Source organism: Martes martes (genome assembly GCF_963455335.1).
Source record: "Martes martes genome assembly, chromosome: 7".
NCBI classification, from domain to species: Eukaryota; Metazoa; Chordata; class Mammalia; order Carnivora; family Mustelidae; genus Martes; species Martes martes.
This window is the reverse complement of record NC_137894.1, coordinates 26,197,751-26,218,004: the sequence shown is the minus strand read 5'-3', so window position 1 is coordinate 26,218,004 and position 20,254 is coordinate 26,197,751. Positions and strand designations below refer to the sequence as shown.

The following is a 20,254-nucleotide window of genomic DNA, read 5'->3' as shown; positions in this document are numbered from 1 at the left end:
GTCTTGTCATTTTATCCAGATAAGAATATATGAATGAGAGAATAAAATATTAAAAGTGTAGCAAAGATCCCAGAAAAATATACGCTAACCAAATCAGAAGAGACCCATAACTGGGGGGAGAAGAAAGGGAGGAAAATAAAAAAAATAAATATATATTAGACTGATGAATAGAACAGAGGCACCCACTTGATTTTGGGTGTATTCTGGTCTCTTAGAAGAAACTACCTCCCAAAATTTTAAAAAAAGAGAAACTTATGTATATATAAATATAAGGGTAAACCAGATGAAAGGATAGAATATGACTGTAAAAATGAAAATTTAAAAAAGATTCTAAAAAAGGAATTGATAAGATAAGTTGTTTAGAAAAAGAAAAAAAAAACAGAGGAGGGAATGTGATCAATCTGGAAAGTAGAACAAAGTCTTGTGCTAGATTTAGGGTATATTTTGATCTATTAGATCCCCAAATTTTAAAGAAATTGTATCCCAAAATTTAAAAAAAAACCTACATGTATACAAAAATAAGGTTAAATACAATGAAGGGATAAAATATGACTATAACAATGAGAATTTAAAAAGATTTTTTAAAAGAAGTATTGTTAAGATAAAATAGCTAAAAAATGTTTTAAGAGGAAAGAGAAAAAGTTTAAAAAATAGAATAAGAAAAAAATTAAAAGAATTTAACTTTGCAAGACTAAAGGATCATGGGGAAAAAGCCATGAATTCTATACATTGCTTTCCCCTAGCTCTGGAGTTCCGCATTTCTCCTTGATCGATGAACCTGGTCTTGGATGGATTTTCTTGCTGATCTGGGTGAGGGGCCTGTTGCAGTGATTCTCAAATGTCCTTGTGGAGGTGGAATTGCACCACTCTTGCCAGAGGCCAGGCTGAGTAATCTGCTCAGGTTCGCTCTTGGTAGCTTTTGTTCCCTGAACACTTTCTATACTCCTGTGCCTCTCCACCCAAAGGAGGAAGGAGGGGTCCTCTCTGGATCTGCCACTTTTGGGGTCCCTGATCGAAGAGCAGTGGCCCGACTGCCTTGGATCATGGTTTAAGGTAACCCTGAGCTGAGACTGCGCATTCCTCGTCTCTGTCTCTGTAGCCAGTTTCTCTGCTCTGATACTTGGCAGCTCTACAGCACTGAGACCCCTGGTCTTTCTGTGACCCTGCAGGTGCTGAGACCACAATGTCCCTGTGAGACCTCCACCCCCACTTAGCCTCTAGAGTGATGTCCCTCAGTGGAGCAGACTTCTAAACGTTCTGATTTTGTGCTCTGCTGCTTCTCCACTGGCCAGAAGCTGGCCCCTCTCACTGCGGTCTCTTTTCCCATGGTTTCAGATTCACTTCTCCACATGTCCTACCTTCCAGAAGGTGATTGATTTTCTGTTCCTAGAGTTGCTGCTCTTCTTTTCTGTCTCCTGTTGAGTTTGTAGGTGTTTGGAATGGTTTGATCACTATCTAGCTGAACTCCCGGGACCTAATGATAATGCAGTCTGCCACTCCTCTGCCATCTTGCTTCCTCCACTCTTATTTTTATTTCTTTTGGATATATACTCATAAGGGGAATCGCTGGATCCTGTACTAGTTCTATTTTTATTTTTTATGGATCTGTTATACTATATTCCATAGTGGATGAACCAATTTACCATCCCACCAGTAGTGCACAAGGGTTCCCTAAAAGGTGTAAGGTGCTTTTTGATTTGCATTTCCCAGATGATTGGTGATGTTGAACATCCTTTTCCATGTGCTTTTTGGCCATTTGTATGTCTTTGGAAAAATGTCTATTCAGCTCCTCTGCCCATTTTAAAATCCGGGTTTTTTTTTTAAATGTTCAATTAAGCAACATATAGTACACTATTGGTTTTTGATGTAGTGTTCAATGATTCATTAGTTGTGTATAAAATCAGATTGTTTTTTGTTATTATTGAAGAACTATTTTTAGCATTTTTTGCAAGGCAGGTCTAATAGTGATGAACTCCTTCAGCTTTTGTTTTGGCTTTTGTTTCTCTTTCGTATCTGTTAACACATTGAATATGTCATTATACTCTCTCCTGGTCTGCAGTGTTTCTGTTGAGAGATCCCCTGAAAGCCTAAGAGAGATCCTTTATAGGTTACAATCTTTTTTTCTCTCACAGCTTTTAGAATTTTCTTTAATCTTTGAATTTTCATTGTATTGTACGTTACACATTATACCTTGTACATTATAATGTACCCTGGAGAAGTTCTTTTGCATTGAGATGTCCAAATCTCTCCCCAGGTTTGGCTCAGCTATTTCATTAAATAAACTTTCTTCCCCCCTTCTCTTTCTTCTTCAGGAGCCCCAATTACTCCATTTGAATGTTTGGTGGAGTTTCATAGATCGTGTAGGTTTTCTTTGCTCTTTTTCATTCTTTTCTCTGTGTTCTACTCTGATTGGGTCATTTCAAAGTTTCTGTTGTCTAGATTACTCATTTTATCTTCCACTTGACCTACCCTGCTGCTGATGTTCTCTGTTGCATTTTTAATTTCATTCATTAAATTCTTCAGCTCCAGAATTTGTTTGGTTATTTTTTATGATTTCTTATCCATTTGTTGAATTTCTCATTTTGTGGATGTGTTGTTTTCCTGGTTGTACTGAATTCTATTTCTGTGTTTCCTTGTAGCTCAGGTCACAACAGCTCCCCTGCTGGGCTAGGGCCAGGCTTTCATCTGATATTGTTACTGGTGGCACTGCCTGCCAGGTGGGTCTTCTTCCCACCCTCCCTTGTCTCTTAGGAAGAGGATGTGGCCATTTTAAATAGGTGGTTGACCTTCATCCTTCTGTCCCATGATGTGAAGGTACTCTGGTCCTTCAGTGCATTGTGGGCTGACCACCCTCCCCTCTGAAGTAAGATGTGGTCTTGTCTTATGCCTGGTTGTTGGGTTATCAGCAGAGCACCTCCCCCTCCTTCTTGTCTTAGTGATGGTGTTTGTGAGGCAGCCTGGGTTACTGAGGGACCACAGTGAGAAGAGGTCTGCTGGCCCATGCACTGTGGCTGTGCAGGCATTAAGAGGCCATTGTGAAAGTGTAGGGCAATCAGGCCCCTACTGGAAGGAATGGTGCAATTGAACTTCAGTGTCAGAGCCTGTTGAGTCTGGTTCTCTCATAAGTAGAGAGACTCTTGCTGAGCTGGTGTCGTGCCTTGGGGAAGCACTGGCTGTTTCCAGTTCTTGAGTATTGGCACTACCATCAGAGGGAATTTCCAGCATCCATCACTGTTCTAGAGTCTTCTCCAAGCTCACACATGCTTTTCTGCAAATGTCCATGTGAACCTTTTCCTTTTTTTTTTTTAACATTTTAAATTTTAATTTAATTTAATTTTGTTTTTCCAGTGTTCCAAGATTCATTGTTTATGCACCACACCCAGTGTTCTATGCAATATGTGCCCTCTTTAATACCCACCACCAGGCTCACCCATCCTTGCTCCCCCACCCCCTCCAAAACCCTCAGTTTGTTTCTCAGAGTCCACAGTCTCTCATGCTTCATCTCCCCCTCCGATTTCCCCCAATTCACTTTTTATTTCCTTCTCCTAATGTCCTCCATGTTATTCCTTATGCTTCACAAGTAAGTGAAACCATATGACAATTGACTTTCTCTGCTTGAAGTTTGCTTAAGAAATTCTGAAAAGAATGGAAGGGGGTATGCTTGCTGAGCAGGGTGGGATGGAGGTGGTGGTGGCCTGGGTCCTGTGGGCTTTACCTGGTGCACCTGGGCCAGAATGAGCCAGGAAGGACGTGTGATTTCAGAGCTTCTCAGGGTGACAGCACCATCCTCATAGAATTGGTTGGGCCTGACAATGAGGGTGTCTGCTCTTCTTGCCGCCCATCCCCCATGTCACCTGATGCCCTCATGACTTTTCCTCCTTTCCAGAGTCTCCCTTGTGCAGAAGAGGCAGATAGTTGTGCCTGAAGCATGCGTCTGGCTGGAGTCATTGAGACCCACCTTGTTGCTCCTTGTTTGGGGGGCTGCCACCTCACTTAGGTCAGTCCCATCACTGCTTTTGAGGTTTGAGCATCATGGACACTTCACACAAAATTCAGTAAACCCACTTTCTTTTCAAGATCAAGCACTGTGTTCCCACCTTAGTCTCACAGTTTGGCAGGTGGCTGTATGTTGCTAAACAAAAATACCCAGCTCAGGTGTGTTCATGCATCTCTGAGGCAGAACAGGGTTGAAGCCACACCCCACTTGGGCTGTGTTGGCATTTCTGATTCCAGATCAACTCTGTAGCATTGCTTGTCCTCCAAGGCAAGAGGACAGTATGGGAAGGTGGTGGAAACAGTTGAGACCACCTGTGTATACCTGGCTTCTTTGAGAGTTGTGAAAAAGGAAGCAGACATACCTAATATGGTATTTTCATCCTGCCCTGGAAATAATGTCCATTTGATGATGTGTGGCCAGAGACCACTCATTTTGGAAAAATGTTGCAAGGAAGTTGTGGGAAACTTCAAACAATGTGTTTTTCTAATCTTTATTTCAACCTTTAAGAAATAGTCACATGAAAAAAAGTTTTTGGTAACATCCTAATTCTCTAAATGTGTTTGGGGAGTTGTGGCCACCTTTTGTGGTTCTCCAAGGCTAGAAGAGTTAACAAATGGCATGTTTTCTTTTACTGTGGTAGCCAAGCTTATGTAGTTTCTTAGCAGAAATGTTTGCGATATGCAATAGGAATTTATACCTTATGAACTTAGCACTGAATATTCAGTAACACAATTATTCTTATTTTCCTTTTTGAGGAGAAACTCAACCTATCTTCCTAGGCAACACAGGATCAATTGGTGATTGGGCTGACCTCATGACTACATGTTCACAGCCTGCAGCTGTGGAACTTCCGTTCTAAAGTCAGAGTCAGTGTGTTTTATAAAACATATAAAACATGCTTGAAGACTATACCAGATGACATCTTGAGGTGCCTTTAAGCTCGAGGGTCTATAATTTTGTGGTACATAAGCCATGCCAGAAAATTAACTCGGTACTATTTGGGTAATACCTAAAGAGAAAATATATGATTTGTACATATACATTCTCCTTGGGTCACATAGTGCATGATGGGCCTTGCAAAGGGAATATACCATATACATAACAATAATGGTAAGATATCAGCAAGAACAAGCAGCCAGGACTGACAACATATACATTAAGGGCAGAAAAAACTAAGTATTGGAGGCAGGGTTCTAGGTAGTAGATTGTTCCCATCAGATCACATGCTATCTGACAAAGTGGAGTAATGGCCTGGGGTCAGGGGTGATGATTAGGAGCATATAATACAGTCCACTCCAGTTCACCCACCAGCCACAATGTTTACCTCTGCACCCAAATATACTTCTCCCAAGATGCCCTAAAGTTCTCACCTTTTCCAGCCTCCTGGTCCAATTCAAGAGCTACAAACTTTGAGTGCAAATTCTCTTTCCTTCACATTGCAAACCACTGTGAGATGGGGATGACATACAACCCACCTTTCACTCTGGGGGGGCACTGTGAGGAAACCCACAGGCCTACAGGGAACCTACTCAGTGGGTATAGCCTAAAAGCCCATTCCACCGTCCACATCACACCTCACAACTCATGTTCCAGCACCCACCTCACACCTCTCCATGTTCCAGCACCCACCTCACACATCACACCCCTCCATGTTCCAGCACCCACCTCACACCTCTCCATGTTCCAGCATCCACCTCACACATCACACCCCTCCATGTTCCAGCACCACCTCATACCTCATAGCCCCATGTTCCAGCATCCTCCTCACATCCCCCATCACACCTTACAACTCCAAGTTCCAGCACCCATCTCTTACCTCATAGCCCCCCTTTTCATCATCCACCTCACACCGTACAACCCCTTTTTCCAGCATTCACCTCATACCTCACAGCTTCTGTGTTTTAGCAGCTGCCCCAGCCATGTGCCCAAACCTCCAAGCTCATCCGTACATTTTTGGCATCTTATCTATCACAGGTGACCTTATTAAAGATTTTCTACCAGATAAGTTGAGTTGCCATTTTCTATCACATTTGATGTCAAGTCTTTTATGGACTACTTCCCAGCCTTGAAAGCCTTGCTATGTATTTTAGGTTTTTATATCTGTAGTGTCCTACTTTTGGACCCATTTCCAAATTAGTCAACATCTTCTGTGTCCACAGCTCACTCAAACATCCCAGTGACTTACAGCCCACTGCTTTCTGCTCTGCTGGGACTTGATGAGAGGACTCTTGTCTTCCCAGCATGTCTGAAGCTCTGCTCAGATCGGCATTTGTCATGCCTGCTTGTGTGGCCTCAGTGGATTAGTGGGGCTGGGTACTGACTCCCAGATAGCCTGTGGTCCCTCCCAGGGTGCATGTTCTTTCATCTCTTTCTTCTGGATGCATTTTGAGAGGGGAATCCCAGTAGTAATTATGGTTTTGGAAACATTGTAGAGAGGCATATGTGAATCTATGTTTAACCAGCATCTCCCATGCCTGTTGGCCCACTAGGTCTTCTGTTGAGCTAAGATTATCAACACTTCAGGGAACTCAAGATCTTTGAAACACACTTAATGTTCCATCCATCTTCTGTGTCATGTGAGACTCAGTAGAGCATTGGCTGAAAGTGCTGCTAGTGAGAAGGGAGCCTGACAAGTGGGGTGCAGGGTGAGATGTCATGGCTTGTTCTGAGTGCCCAATCATTCCAGCCCAATGTGGTTAGTCTGAGGACAGGGTGAGGCAGAAGACAGAGACCGGTGATTCAAAGTAAGGATAATGTTTAGGTTCCAAAACACTGGTTCTGATGAAGACCCAGATCATTGTGGTGTACTTTGATAGTGTCACTTTCTCTGTCTCTCTTTCCCCCCTCCTCCCTCCCTCTATCTTATCTTCTCATTCTTCTCCTTCCTCTTTTCTTCCTTCTTGCACTAGTATAAGACTACATTGTCATAATAACAGAATATGTAGTATTTTTTAATGTAATAGAATAACTGATATAACTGAATATAACTGATTTAAGCCCTTAATGAGATCATAAGGAATGCAGTTAAAGTGCAACTTTATCATCACCCGTGCAATCTACTTCATAATACATTGAAAGTGGTTGTCTATATTAACAGAGGCTCTGCGATTAGTATGACACCTGTCAAGGATGTTGGAACCTGCATTGCCCAGAATAGTTTATTGACATTTTGAAACAACTTTGCCTGTGTTATTTGTAAAAATAATAGTTAAAAAGGTAATTCTTCGCATAAAAGTGATCTCTGTGAGCACTTTTGAGAAAAGGTGCATTTCAATGTAGATTTTGAACTTAATTTTAGGTTTCTGTAATATATCACACATAGCAGGCAAAATATAGAGATACGTTGTTGTTCATGAAAGCTGTTTCTAAAATGATTTGAAGCCTCTGAACAGAATGCATTTATGTACAGACTTCATGAAATTATGTACAGTGCTTTATTATCTTTCATGAAGCTTTCAATGATTTTCATTAGAGTATATTAAAAACTACTTTTGACCAATTAGAAAAATGTTCTATGTAATACTTTTCAAAAATAGAAAAAAATAAGACAAATGTAACCTGCCTTGGAACCGTGGTGAGAAGGAAAAGAGCTTTGCTTCTTGGCAACCTGCCTCATTGGATTAAACAAAAACAGGGGAAATTAACATACACTCAGGTTGCTTAGAACTCACTGAAGGCTCCATGCTGTCTTGAAGTTTGTTGATCTGCAACATTTTCCTATAATTCTTTCTCCATCTTCTTTATTCTTTCTCATACACACACATACAAAACAGGAAATACATGCAATTTTGGGGGGCACGTAGTTGGTTTGTTTTGAATGAGAAATATGAAATTAAACCCAAATCTCTTCTGACCATGGCCCAATTGCCTGGCCCTGACTCTGGCCCCACCTCTCCTTCCCTTCTGTCCCTGACACTGAAGCCCCTTTTGGCCCTGACACCTATTCAGAGCTGACTCTCCCCTCCTTCTCTGGGTGTCCTGTGTTCTGACTGTGTCATACCTTCAGGCCCCTTTGGCCCAGGACCTCACTCACTCTGTTTACCAGACACTCATTTCTTGTTTACAAGGAGTGGGCTCCACACAGCCACAGCACTCCTGTCTCTTTATTGCTGAGTCCTCAGTGCTTCGAGCAGTGAGCAGTGCACTGTTGTTATTTTTCAATTAAAGTGGGCATTTTGTTGTGAAAGCTTCTTATATTTCGAAGGCATTAATTTCAGCTTTTCAAATTTAGGAAGATATTGTCATGGAATTCTGGAATGAAAAGGATCCTTGGGGTCATCTGATTTGACCCCATATGTTCTTTTTCTTAAAAAAATTTTTTTTTTGCTTTTTTATTGTAAGTGGTATGCTGAATAGGATCCTACATTCTCTTCTTGTTTTAAGTTTAGCAGTGTCTTGGAGGAGAGAAGCAGGCCTTTATTTTTAAATTAAAGTTTTAATTTTTACATAGCTGCCTATTCACATAGAGTTGAAAGAAATACAGTGATTCCCTGTACTCTTTATCCACTTTCCCCTGAGGGTAATGTTTTGTAACTGTGGAGATGGGAGACATTTCCCTTCTTTCTAGCCTACATTTTTTGGCTAATCTTTTAGGGTTCTCAGAGTCAATTCTAGCATGGGAGTCCCCACCAACACTAAGCAATTGTCAGACACCCTACTGGTGTCTGAGAACTTAATTATGACACTATCTACGCAGTGGTAAAATCAGATTCCACAGGTTAAGCATTCAGTGTCCTCTCCCGACTTCAGAAACCAGCCATAAGCCCCAGGCTTCTGACCAACTGGCAACAAATTCGAGGTTCCAACAACTTCCTCCTTAGGTTTGATTAATTTGCTGGAGTGGCTCACGAAACTCAGGGAAACGCTTACGTATATCTACCAGTGCATTAAAGAATGTGAAGAGATACACAAGGCAAGGTGTCCAAGAAAAGAGCTTCTGATCTCATGGAGCTTGGGGCCCAGCTTGATAGCATGTGAAAGTGTTCTGGTTCCCCAAGCATGGAAGCTCTCTGAAAACAAGGACCAAAAGCTATCCTTTTGGATTTTTATGGAGGTTTCATTACATAGTCATGATTAAATAAGTCATTGGCTATTGGCTGATTCATCCCCTCTATCCTCTCTGAAGTTTGGGGAGTGAAACTAACAGTTTTAATCCTCTAGTCACATGGTTGGTCTTCCTGGCAACCAACCACTGCCCTTGAGTAGGGTCCAAAAGTCACTGTCATTAATAAGACACCCATTTTATTATTTATTTATTTACTAATTTATTTATATTTACTTATTTAAATTTTCAATTTAAATTCCAGTTAGTTAACATACAGTGTAATATTAGTTTTGGTGTACAATATAGTGATCCAACACTCCTATATAACACCTGGTGCTCATCATGACATGTGTACTCCTTTTTTTTCAAGTTTTTATTTAACTTCTAGTTGACATATAGTGTCATATTAGTTTCAGGTGTACAATTTAGTGATTCAACAGTTCTGTATAACACCTGGTGCTCATCAACACTGGTGCACTCTTTAATCTCATTTCACTTTTATAGCTCTGAAATGTTTTCAAGAACCATGGATGAAGATTAGATATATCTGAGAAACAATTGTTGGTCATCCAAATGACAAAAGATATATTTTTTATCATCATTATATCATGGTTTGCTAATTAAGTTGACAGAAGGTAGATTACTAGGAGAATACTAACCAATTTTGTACATATAGGAGTCCCCCTCCAAATATGAGACTCAAAGAAATAAGCAAAGTAGCCAGCTTTTATGTCTTTTAGACAAGAAAAGGATACATTTTTGAAGAATTGATAAGAGAAAAGGGTTTGAGCTTGGGTAGTCAGTCAGTGAAGTAACAAGTCTTGTTTACATAGCCCCTCAGCCCTGAATTCCCTGTTTCTGGTGATGAGGATGGCATCTATCCTAGTACAGGGAAAATACCTTTCACATAGGATATTTATTTATTTTTTCTTTTCAGGGGGACAAAAAATGTTTAGAGTGTCTTTTTTGTAACAGCTGTTTCTCAAATAATATTAAGGAGGGCACATATTGCATGGAGCACTGGGTGTGGTGAATAAACAATGAATCTTAGGACACTGAAAAAAATAAAATAAAATTAAGATGTTAAAAAAATAATCAATATGCCAAAGTGGCATATTACGGGTCTAGCATATTCAGTTCCTCTTTATAAAACTATAGTAGAAAATCACAACCAGGATATTAATGTCGCCATTCAAGATACAGGATATCTACATTCCCGCAAGGACCCCTAATGTTGCCCTTTTATATCCATATCCAGTTCCTTCCATTCCTTATAATCCTCTTCCCACTGACGATTACGAATCTGCCCACTATTTCTGTAATTTTATCATTTCAAGAATGTTGCTTCTATCAGTGGTTTGTACCTTTTCACCATGATGTAGATGTTTAACCACTCACCTCTTGAAGGACATCTGGCTTATTTCTAGTTTGGGGCAGTTACAAATAAAGCTGTTATGATTATTCATGTACAGGGTTTATGTGAACATGGGTGTTCATTTCCCTGGAATAAAATGTGTGGGATGGAATTGATGGGTTATAAGGTAGTTGCACATTTAGTTTTTTGGACCATTTTCATTCCTACCAACACTCCTCACTGAACATGTGAGTGAGCCAGTCTCTACATCCTCACCAGCATTTGGTGTTGTTTCTACTTTCTATTTTAGGTATTCTCATAGATGTGCTGGGAAATCTCATTGTTTCTAGCCCTAAAGCCCCTTCTGGACTCTGTGGGAGAAACATCTGCCCTCTGTTCTCCCTCCAGCTTGTTCTGAGGTGCAGACCCATGGTTGTGTTTAGTTCCCTGTGGATCATGAGCTCTGTGAGGGGGCATGGTTGGCTTTAGTTTCCTGGCCATTCCCTGAGCACAGTTGTCTGTCACTGCCTGGACATGGTGCCTTGGTGTTACGTGAATAAGAAACAGGCTTATTCGCATTTCATTTTGGAGGCAGCATCCTCCTCCGGGGTCCTGTGAGGGGATGGTGTGGTTCTTACCTCAGGAATCCCTGACAGGTGGGCAGAAGTGGTCCCTTCCATGTCTCAAGGCCCTGAGTGTCCATCTGTGCTGAGAGCAGAGGTGCTCCCTGCTGTGTTCACCAGCCCTTAGCACCTATCTCAGTCTGTTTGGGCTGCTGTAATGCAATACCACTGATTGGGTGCCTCATCACCAGCAAATTTATTTCTCACAGTTTTTGGGACACAGAAACATTCAGACTATAATTAATTCTACCCCTGGCTTCTCAAAATTCATGTTCTTCTTAAGTGCAAAATTCATTCCATTTCAATAACCCTGTAAGTCCTAACTCATTCTAGCATTAACTTAAAAGTCTAAAGTCCAAAGTCTCATCTAAATAGCATCTAAATCAGATTTGGATGAGAGTCAATGTACATCTAGAAACAAATTTCTACCAGCTTTGAACCAAAGATGTTGAGTCTATGAACTCAAACATGTTATGTGCTTCCAAAATGCAATGGTTGAACAGGCATAGGATAGATATCCCCATTCCAGAAGGGAGAGATAGGAAAGAAGAAAGGATTGATATGTCCCCAGCAAATCTAAAACCAGTAAGGGTTCTGCCTTCTGCTTTGGGTAGCCCTGCCCCCATGACTTTGCTGGGCACACCCCATTCTGCTGTCTGGAATCAAAGGCCTGTGGTTCTGTTGGTCTATAGCTGTTCTGGGTATTGCCTTAGCAGGGGCTTTCTGCTGTGATCTTGTGCTCTTGGTGATCCTATGCCTGCGTCCAAAACTGAGGCTCCAGGGTTTCCATTCTTCAAAATCTAAGTGGAGATAGCCATGATCCTGTGCATTGCTGAGTACACCAGATCCACTGGAGCCCACAATATGAAGAAGTGCCAAGCACCACTGGCCCACCCTTTGAAATCCTACATGGCAATATAGACCCCTGTACTCTGGGTCTAAAATGGGAGGGGCAGCACTGATGATCTCTGAAATACTTTCTGGGCTGTTCTTTCACTGTGTTGGATGGTAGGTCTTGGCTTCTGTTTAGATGGCTAACTATTCTCCCCACTGTATTGATGAATAGCTCCTAGCTTCTGTTGAGATGTCAGATCCAAACTGATAACCTTACCAAATTTGGCCATGCCCTTTGCATTCATTCCTAAATAAACTTTCTCATTTTTTCAGTTTGAATAGCCTGAAAATTACAAATTTCAAAGTTCAACTTCTTATTTATTTATTTATTTATCTATCTTTTGAGTGAGAAGTGAAGGGATATCTTTACTAGAGGTCTTATTTTCCAAAGTAAATCTTAGTATTTTTTTAATATGTTAAATTTACATTTTATTTTATTTTTTATTGTTATTTTAATCACCATACAGTACCTCATTAGTTTTTGTTAGTGTTCCATGATTCGTTATTTGTGTATAACACTCAGTGCTGATTAAAACACATGCCCTCCTTAGTACCATCACCAGGCCACCCCATCCTCCCATTCCCTTCCACTCTGAAACCCTCAGGTTGTTTCCCAGAGTCCATAGTCTCTTATGGTTCATCTCCTCCTCTAATCATTCCCACCTCCTTTCAGTTTTCCCATCCTTCCCCTAATGTCCTCTGTGCTAATTCCTTATGTTCCACAAATGAATGAAACCATATGATAATTGTCTTTGCTTGACTTATTTCACTTAGTGTAATCCCTTCCACTTCCATCCATGTCAATGAAATAGTGAGTATTCATCCTTTCTGATGGTTGAGTAATAGTCCATTGTATATATGGACCACATCTCCTTCATCCATTCATCCGTTGAAGGGCATCTCGGGTCCTTCCCCAGTTTGGCTATCGTGGACATTGCTGCATGAACATTTGGATGCATGTGCCCTTTCTTTTTTGATTAACAGTTCCATCTTTAAGTCATTTCTCACTTCTCTCATTTTACTCCAAGCACTGAAGAGTAAACAGGCAGCTTTTTCATCTTTTTGCTTAGAAAACTCCTCAGCCAGTTAGCCAATTTCTTTCCTTACAGGTTCTACCTTGCACAAACTAGGATACAAACACAATTCAACCAAGTCCTTTGCCACTTTATAACAAGGATCACCTTGTCTCCATTGTCCAATAACACGTTCCTCATTCTGTCTAAGACCTCCTCAGAATGGCCTTTACTGATACTTCCACCAGCATTTTCTTCATGACCACTTAGGTATTCTCTATGAAGACTGAGACTTCTTTGAGGGCTTTCCTTCCTGAGCGCTCACCAAAATTGCTTTTAATGGTCTGTTAGTAGCAATGTAGGCTTTTCCTGGTGTGCCCTTCCATACTCTTCCACCCTCTACCCATTACCCAGTCCCAAAGCTGCTTCCACATTTTTTAGGTATTATGGCAGTGTCCCCACTTTTCAGTACTCATTTCTTAGGCCTGCTATAGCAAAATGCCACAAACTGGGTGGCTTATAAATGACAGACATTTATTTCACAGTTCTGGAGAATGGAAGGCAAGATCAAGGTGCCAGCATGGTCAGGTGAAGGGACTCTCCTGGGTTGCAGACTTTTCATTGTATCCTCACATGGTGGAAGAAGCAAGAGATCTCTCTGGATCCTCTTTTATAATGGCACTAATCCATTCATGAGAAATCTGCCCTCAAGACCTCATGACTTCCCAAAAGCCCACCATCTAACATCATCATTTTAGGAATTAGAATTTCAACATATGAGTTTTAGGAGGACATAAACATTCAGACCACAGCAGCAACCATTAGCATGATACAGTTTTAGAATGTTCCATCACCCCATAAAGACATCCTGGGCCCATTTGCAATCAGTCTCTATTGTTACCTCCAGCCTTAGGCAACTCCAGTCTTTTTGTCTCTCTCTAAATTAACCTTTTCTGGATAGTTCATATAAATGGAATGACACAATATGCAGTCTTTTGTGTTTGATTTCTTTCACTGTGCATTATGCATTTTGGGTTGATTATTTTATTTTATTTTCATTTTTTCTGTGTTCCAAGATTCATTGTTTATGCACCACACCCAGTGCTCCATGCAATACATGCCCTCCTTAATACCCACCACCAGACTCACCCATTCCCCCCACCCTCCCCTTCAAAACCCTCAGTTTGTTTCTCAGAGTCCACAGTCTCTCATGCTTTGTCTCCCTCTCAGATTTACCCAATTCATTCTTAACATAGCATGTATCAGTAGTTCCATGTTGTAACATATACTACTTTTTCTTTATGCACTTTCCATGGATAGACATTTGGAGTGTTTCCAGTTTTTGTCTATTTTGAATAATGTTGCTATGAACATTTATGTTTTATGTGAATTATTCAAAGATAAATCAAGGCATAGTAAATTTCTAAGAGTTTATTTGACCAAAATAAGTTTGAATTGGGCAGTGCCAAACTGGGAGTGCTTAGGAGTGCTCTACCGACAGGAGTTATGGGAAAGACTTATACAGGGAAAAGGGGGAAACATAGCAAGGAAATGATTTGATTAGCTATAGCTTAAGTGTTTGCCATGTTTGGGATGTCTAGTTGGTTGTTTATGGTGAGTTGTCCTTAGTTTTTTATTTCTTAGCCTTGAGGCATTTATTATAGGCTTAGATTTTGGTTTGCTTAATGTAGGCTGCTAAGGTGTTGGAGTCACTTCAGTTTAATGGCCTCATTTAATTAATTTAATTGGACATACATTTTTAATTTCTCTTGAGTAAATCCCTAGGAGTGGAATTTCTGGTCATCTGGTAATTTATTATTTAACTTTTTAAGAAACTGCCAAACTTTTCCATGATGGCTGCACCATTTTACATTCTCACCAGCAATGTTGGAGGGTTCCAATTTCTCTGCATCTTTGCCTTTCTTCGTATTTTGTCTCAGAAATTTCATGTTCATTTGAATTATAATTAAATAGAAAAAGTACTTTCATGATTCAGTGATAACACTGAAGTCTCAATTAGATTAAGCATTTGATTATATGCCTTTGGTTTAATAACAGTCTCAGCAATTGGGCAGAATTGATTTATGTTGTGGGACTAATGGTCTAGTTGCCTAGGGATGTATGGTAAATAATTAATGACAATTAACTGCAGACTTCCTTATAGACCATACTTTAGCCTTCTGCTTCTACTTCTGGGTCATCTAATTATTCAGGAAATGAATTAGCTTTCTTTAAAAGGCAGACTGGTGCTATTTTTGTGTCTCTGGGGTGTCCAGGCTCTGAAACAGCAAGACCCATGATTTATTTATTTTGTCAATAGATATGGTACAGAATGGCTGACATTAATGGATACAAATAGCAATACAGGCTTTTGTGCATTTTAAACCCCTGTGGACCAGAATGAAATAATTTCCTATGTTCCTTTCCAGATTGTTCACAGAACCCTGGCAGCCATGTTGGGTTCCCTTGCGGCATTAGCAGCGCTAGCGGTGATAGGAGATGTAAGTTGTAACATTTTGAACCTACAGGTTTTCACTCGATAGAGTAAAAAATTCAAAGACAGTCCAGGAACTAAGTGTTAGCAGATTATTTTCATTCTTTTATATACTATTTCCACATTTCTCCCTCAGGAACCATGCTAGAAGTATGAACTAACAAACCTTTCAACAATGATGAATATTTTTCATTTGACTTTATTGCAAACACATTTTTTTATTCCTCATGTTAGTTGAGGAAAGGCTCATCATGGTCACTCATTTGCCCCAGGCTATATAGCAGAGTGGTGTTAGAGTTGACTCTGGGCGTTGTCAGCCCTTAGGAACTAGAGGGGGCCATCCTGCCTGGAGCAGAAGTGGGAAATGGTGAGGTTGGGGTTCTGTCTTGCAGATATCAGGAGGTCCCTAGAGATGTGTGTTTGGGGGTTGATGGCACCCCATCAGTGTCTGTGTATGACTTGTCTGGCAAGAATATAGGGATGAATGCAGGGAGGCAGGAGAGGCCAAACACCTACTGGAGATGGAGGACTGCCATTGTTTGAGGAGCAGCACACAGAACTGGATTTGAAAACAACTCTGTAGGATCTAAAGGAGGGTTCTGCAAAGCACGACTACAGGCTGTTCAGTCAACCAAAGAATAATAACTGGTTTAGAAAACTATGTGGAGCTATGGTTATTTATTTATTTATTTATTTATTTAATTTTTCTAGCCTAGAGTTGGTATAAACAAATACTAACTCTAAGGGTAAAATGTCCCAGAGTCCTAGAGCTTACACATAAGCCACTGTTATTTCTATTAACTCTGAAGTAGTAGTATAGTGTTAGTTATTTAATTTAGAAGACATTAATGTAGCACACAGCCTGTGCTGTGGGTAGCTCCCTGAGCCACAGTGCAATCTTTCCCAACAACTAGAGTCTCGAAGTGCCCTTGCTTCACACTCTATGTTCCCATTTCCCCATGACTCCAGGCTTCCCTACTCTGCAGGGCTGTTAGGAGAAGAAGTGAGCGTGGGTGGACAACTGATGAGTAGGACATGTGTGTCTTTCAGTTATTGCCATCCTGGCCTCATGCTCCAACACCAAGGAAGACATATGGGGACCTCACTAACCTCAGGGATCAATCCTGCAATTCAGGCTACAGTTCTTCATGGAGTTGCCAGGGACAGGATTTAAGAAATTTGCTTTTCTTACAACTAAATGCATAGGCTTGACATTATTATGCCTTCGGTCACAAGTGGTTTTCCTTGATGATATTCTCTAATTTCAAAGGCAAGGGGGTGGTATGATTTTTGACTATGGCCCAATGAGTGGGCTTGCCATAAAGAATAGCACATTTTTTTTTAACAACTTATCACCAGGAGGATAATGTCCAACATTAATTAGGAAATATGTGCTTTGATTGCAGAGACCCAGCCTGACCCATGTGGTGGAGTGGATTGATTTTGAGACCTTGGCCCTGCTATTTGGCATGGTAATTACAATCTTCCCAGTGGGACGGGACTCTAAGCATGCTGTAACCCAGCACCTTCCCTTTTGCTGTTACTGCTGATAATCTTTCATTATATTAAAGATATTGTACTGCTTGACAATTAGGGCTTGATTAAGAAGTGTTCGTGCAGGTCTAGACAGTTTCTCCTGTGGAGGAATGGAATGATTGGTGCTCTGGTTAGTTAGGTGGAGAATTGCAGTCGTAGGCCTATCTGATAGTTAAGTAATATTGCCATTTAAAAAATTTAGTGAAAAAAAATTTTTTTAAATTTTTTATTTATTTTCAGCGTAACAGTATTCATTGTTTTTTCACTACACCCAGTGCTCCATGCAATCCGTGCCCTCCCTAGTACCCACCACCTGGTTTCCCCAACCTCCCACCCCTCGCCCCTTCGAAACCCTCAGGTTGTTTTTCAGAGTCCATAGTATCTCATGGTTCACCTCCCCCTCCAATTTCCCTCAACTCCCTTCTCCTCTCCATCTACCCTTGTCCTCCATATTATTTGTTATGCTCCACAAATAAGTGAAACCATATGATACTTGACTCTCTCTGCTTGACTTAATTTTAAAATGACCTTAAAATATAAAGTTACTTCTCTTAAAATATAAAATGGAATATTCTAAATAAGTGAACCAAGTAACTTTTGGTGATTAGAAAAACACCTATAGTTACATGGAAAATGGAAGAAATTGTCCTTAAGTAATAGTTTGTGTGTCATAAACTGATTTAACTAGAATAGGTAAAATCTGATAAAGGCCTGGACAGCAGTGGGAATGCTGTATGTGTTCTTGAACAGACCCCAAAACAGCTAACTGGTCTGAAGGAGGGTTTTCTCTTTCTGGACAAAAGACCTACTTTGCACAAAGCAGGTTACTATATTTCTTCTTCTTCTTTTTTTTTTCTTTTTGTAATTTTTATCCCCCGGTAGTCAAAACAGAAGGCCATGCTACTCTAGGCTTTAATGTGATCCAAACTAGTTGCCTCCTCTCTGGGTAGGGTGTAAGGAGGCAAGACAATGCTCTGAACTTAGGCTTTAAAGAGACACTCATAATTCTCTTGTCCTGAAAAGTGTATAGTAGGGCCTGGGCATCTGGAAAGAAGAAAGAAGACATAACAGATATCTCATAAAATAGTTTTAAAAACAAAAAAACCTTAGGGAAGTGTATGTTTACCATTTTGCTAATATTTGAAACAGTTTGTTAAAAAACCCTTTAAATGGATGTTGTTTTCGTTTCCTGGGGCTGCCATAATAAAGTACCATAGATTGACGGCTTCAAAAACAGAAATTTATTTCCTCACATTTCTGGAGGCTGGATTTCTGAGATCAAGGTGTGTGCATGGTTGGTTCCTTCTGAAGCGTCTCTGCTTGAATTGTGGATGACATCTTTCCCCTGTATCCCCACCGGGTCTTCCCTGTGTGTGTGTCTGTGTGCTATCTCCTCTTCTTGTAAGGATGTAAGTCATACTGGATTAGGGCTTCACTTTAACTTATTCTGAGGTACTAGGGTTAGGATTTTACTATAGGAATTTGCTGGGGAAAGTGGCACAATTGAGCCCATAACAAACGGTTTAATTTTTTTCTCAGTTGAAGTCAGTTTAGCAAGATTCTAGAACTTTGGAAGAGGAAACATAGTCTATCTGTCCAGCCCCCTGCCTTTTCTTTATTTCATGGCAGTCAGCCACCTGTGGGGCTACTTACCCCATTCCCTGAATCTCTGTCTCTTCTGGGTAGTTTTGGCAGCAAATGTGTGGGCCAGCTTCCCCACAACAATGGAGAACCACACAGGACCTACCCGTTCAATTCAGTTCATGTGAAGCATCTATTGGTGAGTGAAGCAGCACATTCTACAGACAGCAACAGGTAGAGGTAGTCATTTGGGTTAGGATGAACATCAGTGGTCACTATAGATGAGACAGATATTTGTATTGAGTCTAAATTGATTTTTGGAAATTTCTGTTTTATGCATTTTATTTGAAAGACAGTATTGGACCTACTATTTTCTAAGTAATTTACATAATTTAATTGAATTTTTACAACAGCCTTACAAGGAATAAAAAATTTAAAGGTGAGGCGAGAAAACTGAAATATAGAGGATTAAATAATTTTGTTTATACAAGGTTAAACCACTTCTAAGTGGCAGAATTAGTACGTGAACCTGCATCTTCTTGCTCCAAGTTCAATACATTGGTGTAGTGCCATCTTGGGAGGTAGAATAAAGAATTTTCCAGAAAGTTCAGGCTGGTTGAAATGTCTGGTTGATTAGATTTATAGTAAATGGGACATAATTTTTATTACTGTCTGTGTGTCGTCACTAGAAAGAAGCACAAGTTCTCGGTTTATATAGAACCCAGAGAATAATCATTTCAGTGTAACTGCTCTTTTTTGCATATCTTGATCAAATTGGTGATGAAAATGTTTCATTATTTTAGGAAACAAAATTTAACCCTGTTTAAAAATCTTAAAATGTTTAGTTGTTGCTTGTGTGGGCACGTAGGTACAGAAGGCCACATTCTGGCTCATTTCCTTTCCTGCTTCTAGCTTTGTGACTGTGAGCAAGGCATCTCCCATCTCTGCCCCCTGGTTTCCTGGTCTGTAACAGAGTAATGATGGGTACCAGGGTGGCTCAGTTGGTTGGACATCCAGCTCTTGGGTTTGGCTTGAGTCACGGTCCCAGGGTCATGGGATTGGGCCTCGCATCAGGCTCCATGCTCAGAGTCTGCTTGTCCCTCTCGCTCTCTTCCTTTCCCTGTTTGCTCTTTCTCTTGCTAACGTAAATAAATAAAATCTTAAAAAAAAAACAGAGAGTAATGATAATACCTGATGTTTGTTGTGAAGATTAGGTGGAACGATGCTGTACCTTGGGTATATATCCCTGGGCAAAAATATAGAGGGACAAACCTGCTCCGTTCAGGAAGTTAGTGGACTACACTCAACAAGAGAGCAAGAAGCTTGATGAAGAGGCAGCTTTCACGCAGAGGCCAGAGCTGAGATCTGTAACTGACCATTCTGATGTCTGTTCAGCGTGGTGCACTGCTCCAAGATAGTCCATATCTCCTTTTTCTGTTTTCCCCACAGATGATCTTAGTAGCCATATTTTCAGAAACTGGATTTTTTGATTATTGTGCTGTCAAGGTAGGTTTGATGTGGTATTTTATGTTTATGTATTAATTGATTAATTTATTTTTTGCTGTGATGTATTCCGTTAATAAAACTACCATTTAAAGCAGATACTTTTTTTCTTTTTCTTTTTTTTTTTAAGCAAATATTTGGAAGTTCCATCTCCTTTTCAAAATCACAGCTGTGAGACTGGGTACAGTTGTTGTGCAGAGTTAGGTGGCTCTGAG

General features: G+C 40.4%; 1 protein-coding gene across 1 annotated transcript in view; it reads left to right on the top strand.

Moving 5' to 3' along the window:
• The window catches only part of OCA2 (OCA2 melanosomal transmembrane protein), a 392,247-nt gene that overhangs the window by 99,104 nt on the left and 272,889 nt on the right, over positions 1-20,254 (top strand). The window contains exons 9-11 of the mRNA XM_080808622.1: positions 15,355-15,426; positions 16,826-16,891; positions 19,986-20,042. Of these exons, the coding sequence (XP_080664748.1) occupies positions 15,355-15,426; positions 16,826-16,891; positions 19,986-20,042 (195 nt within the window). The remainder of the gene's footprint in view (positions 1-15,354; positions 15,427-16,825; positions 16,892-19,985; positions 20,043-20,254) is intronic.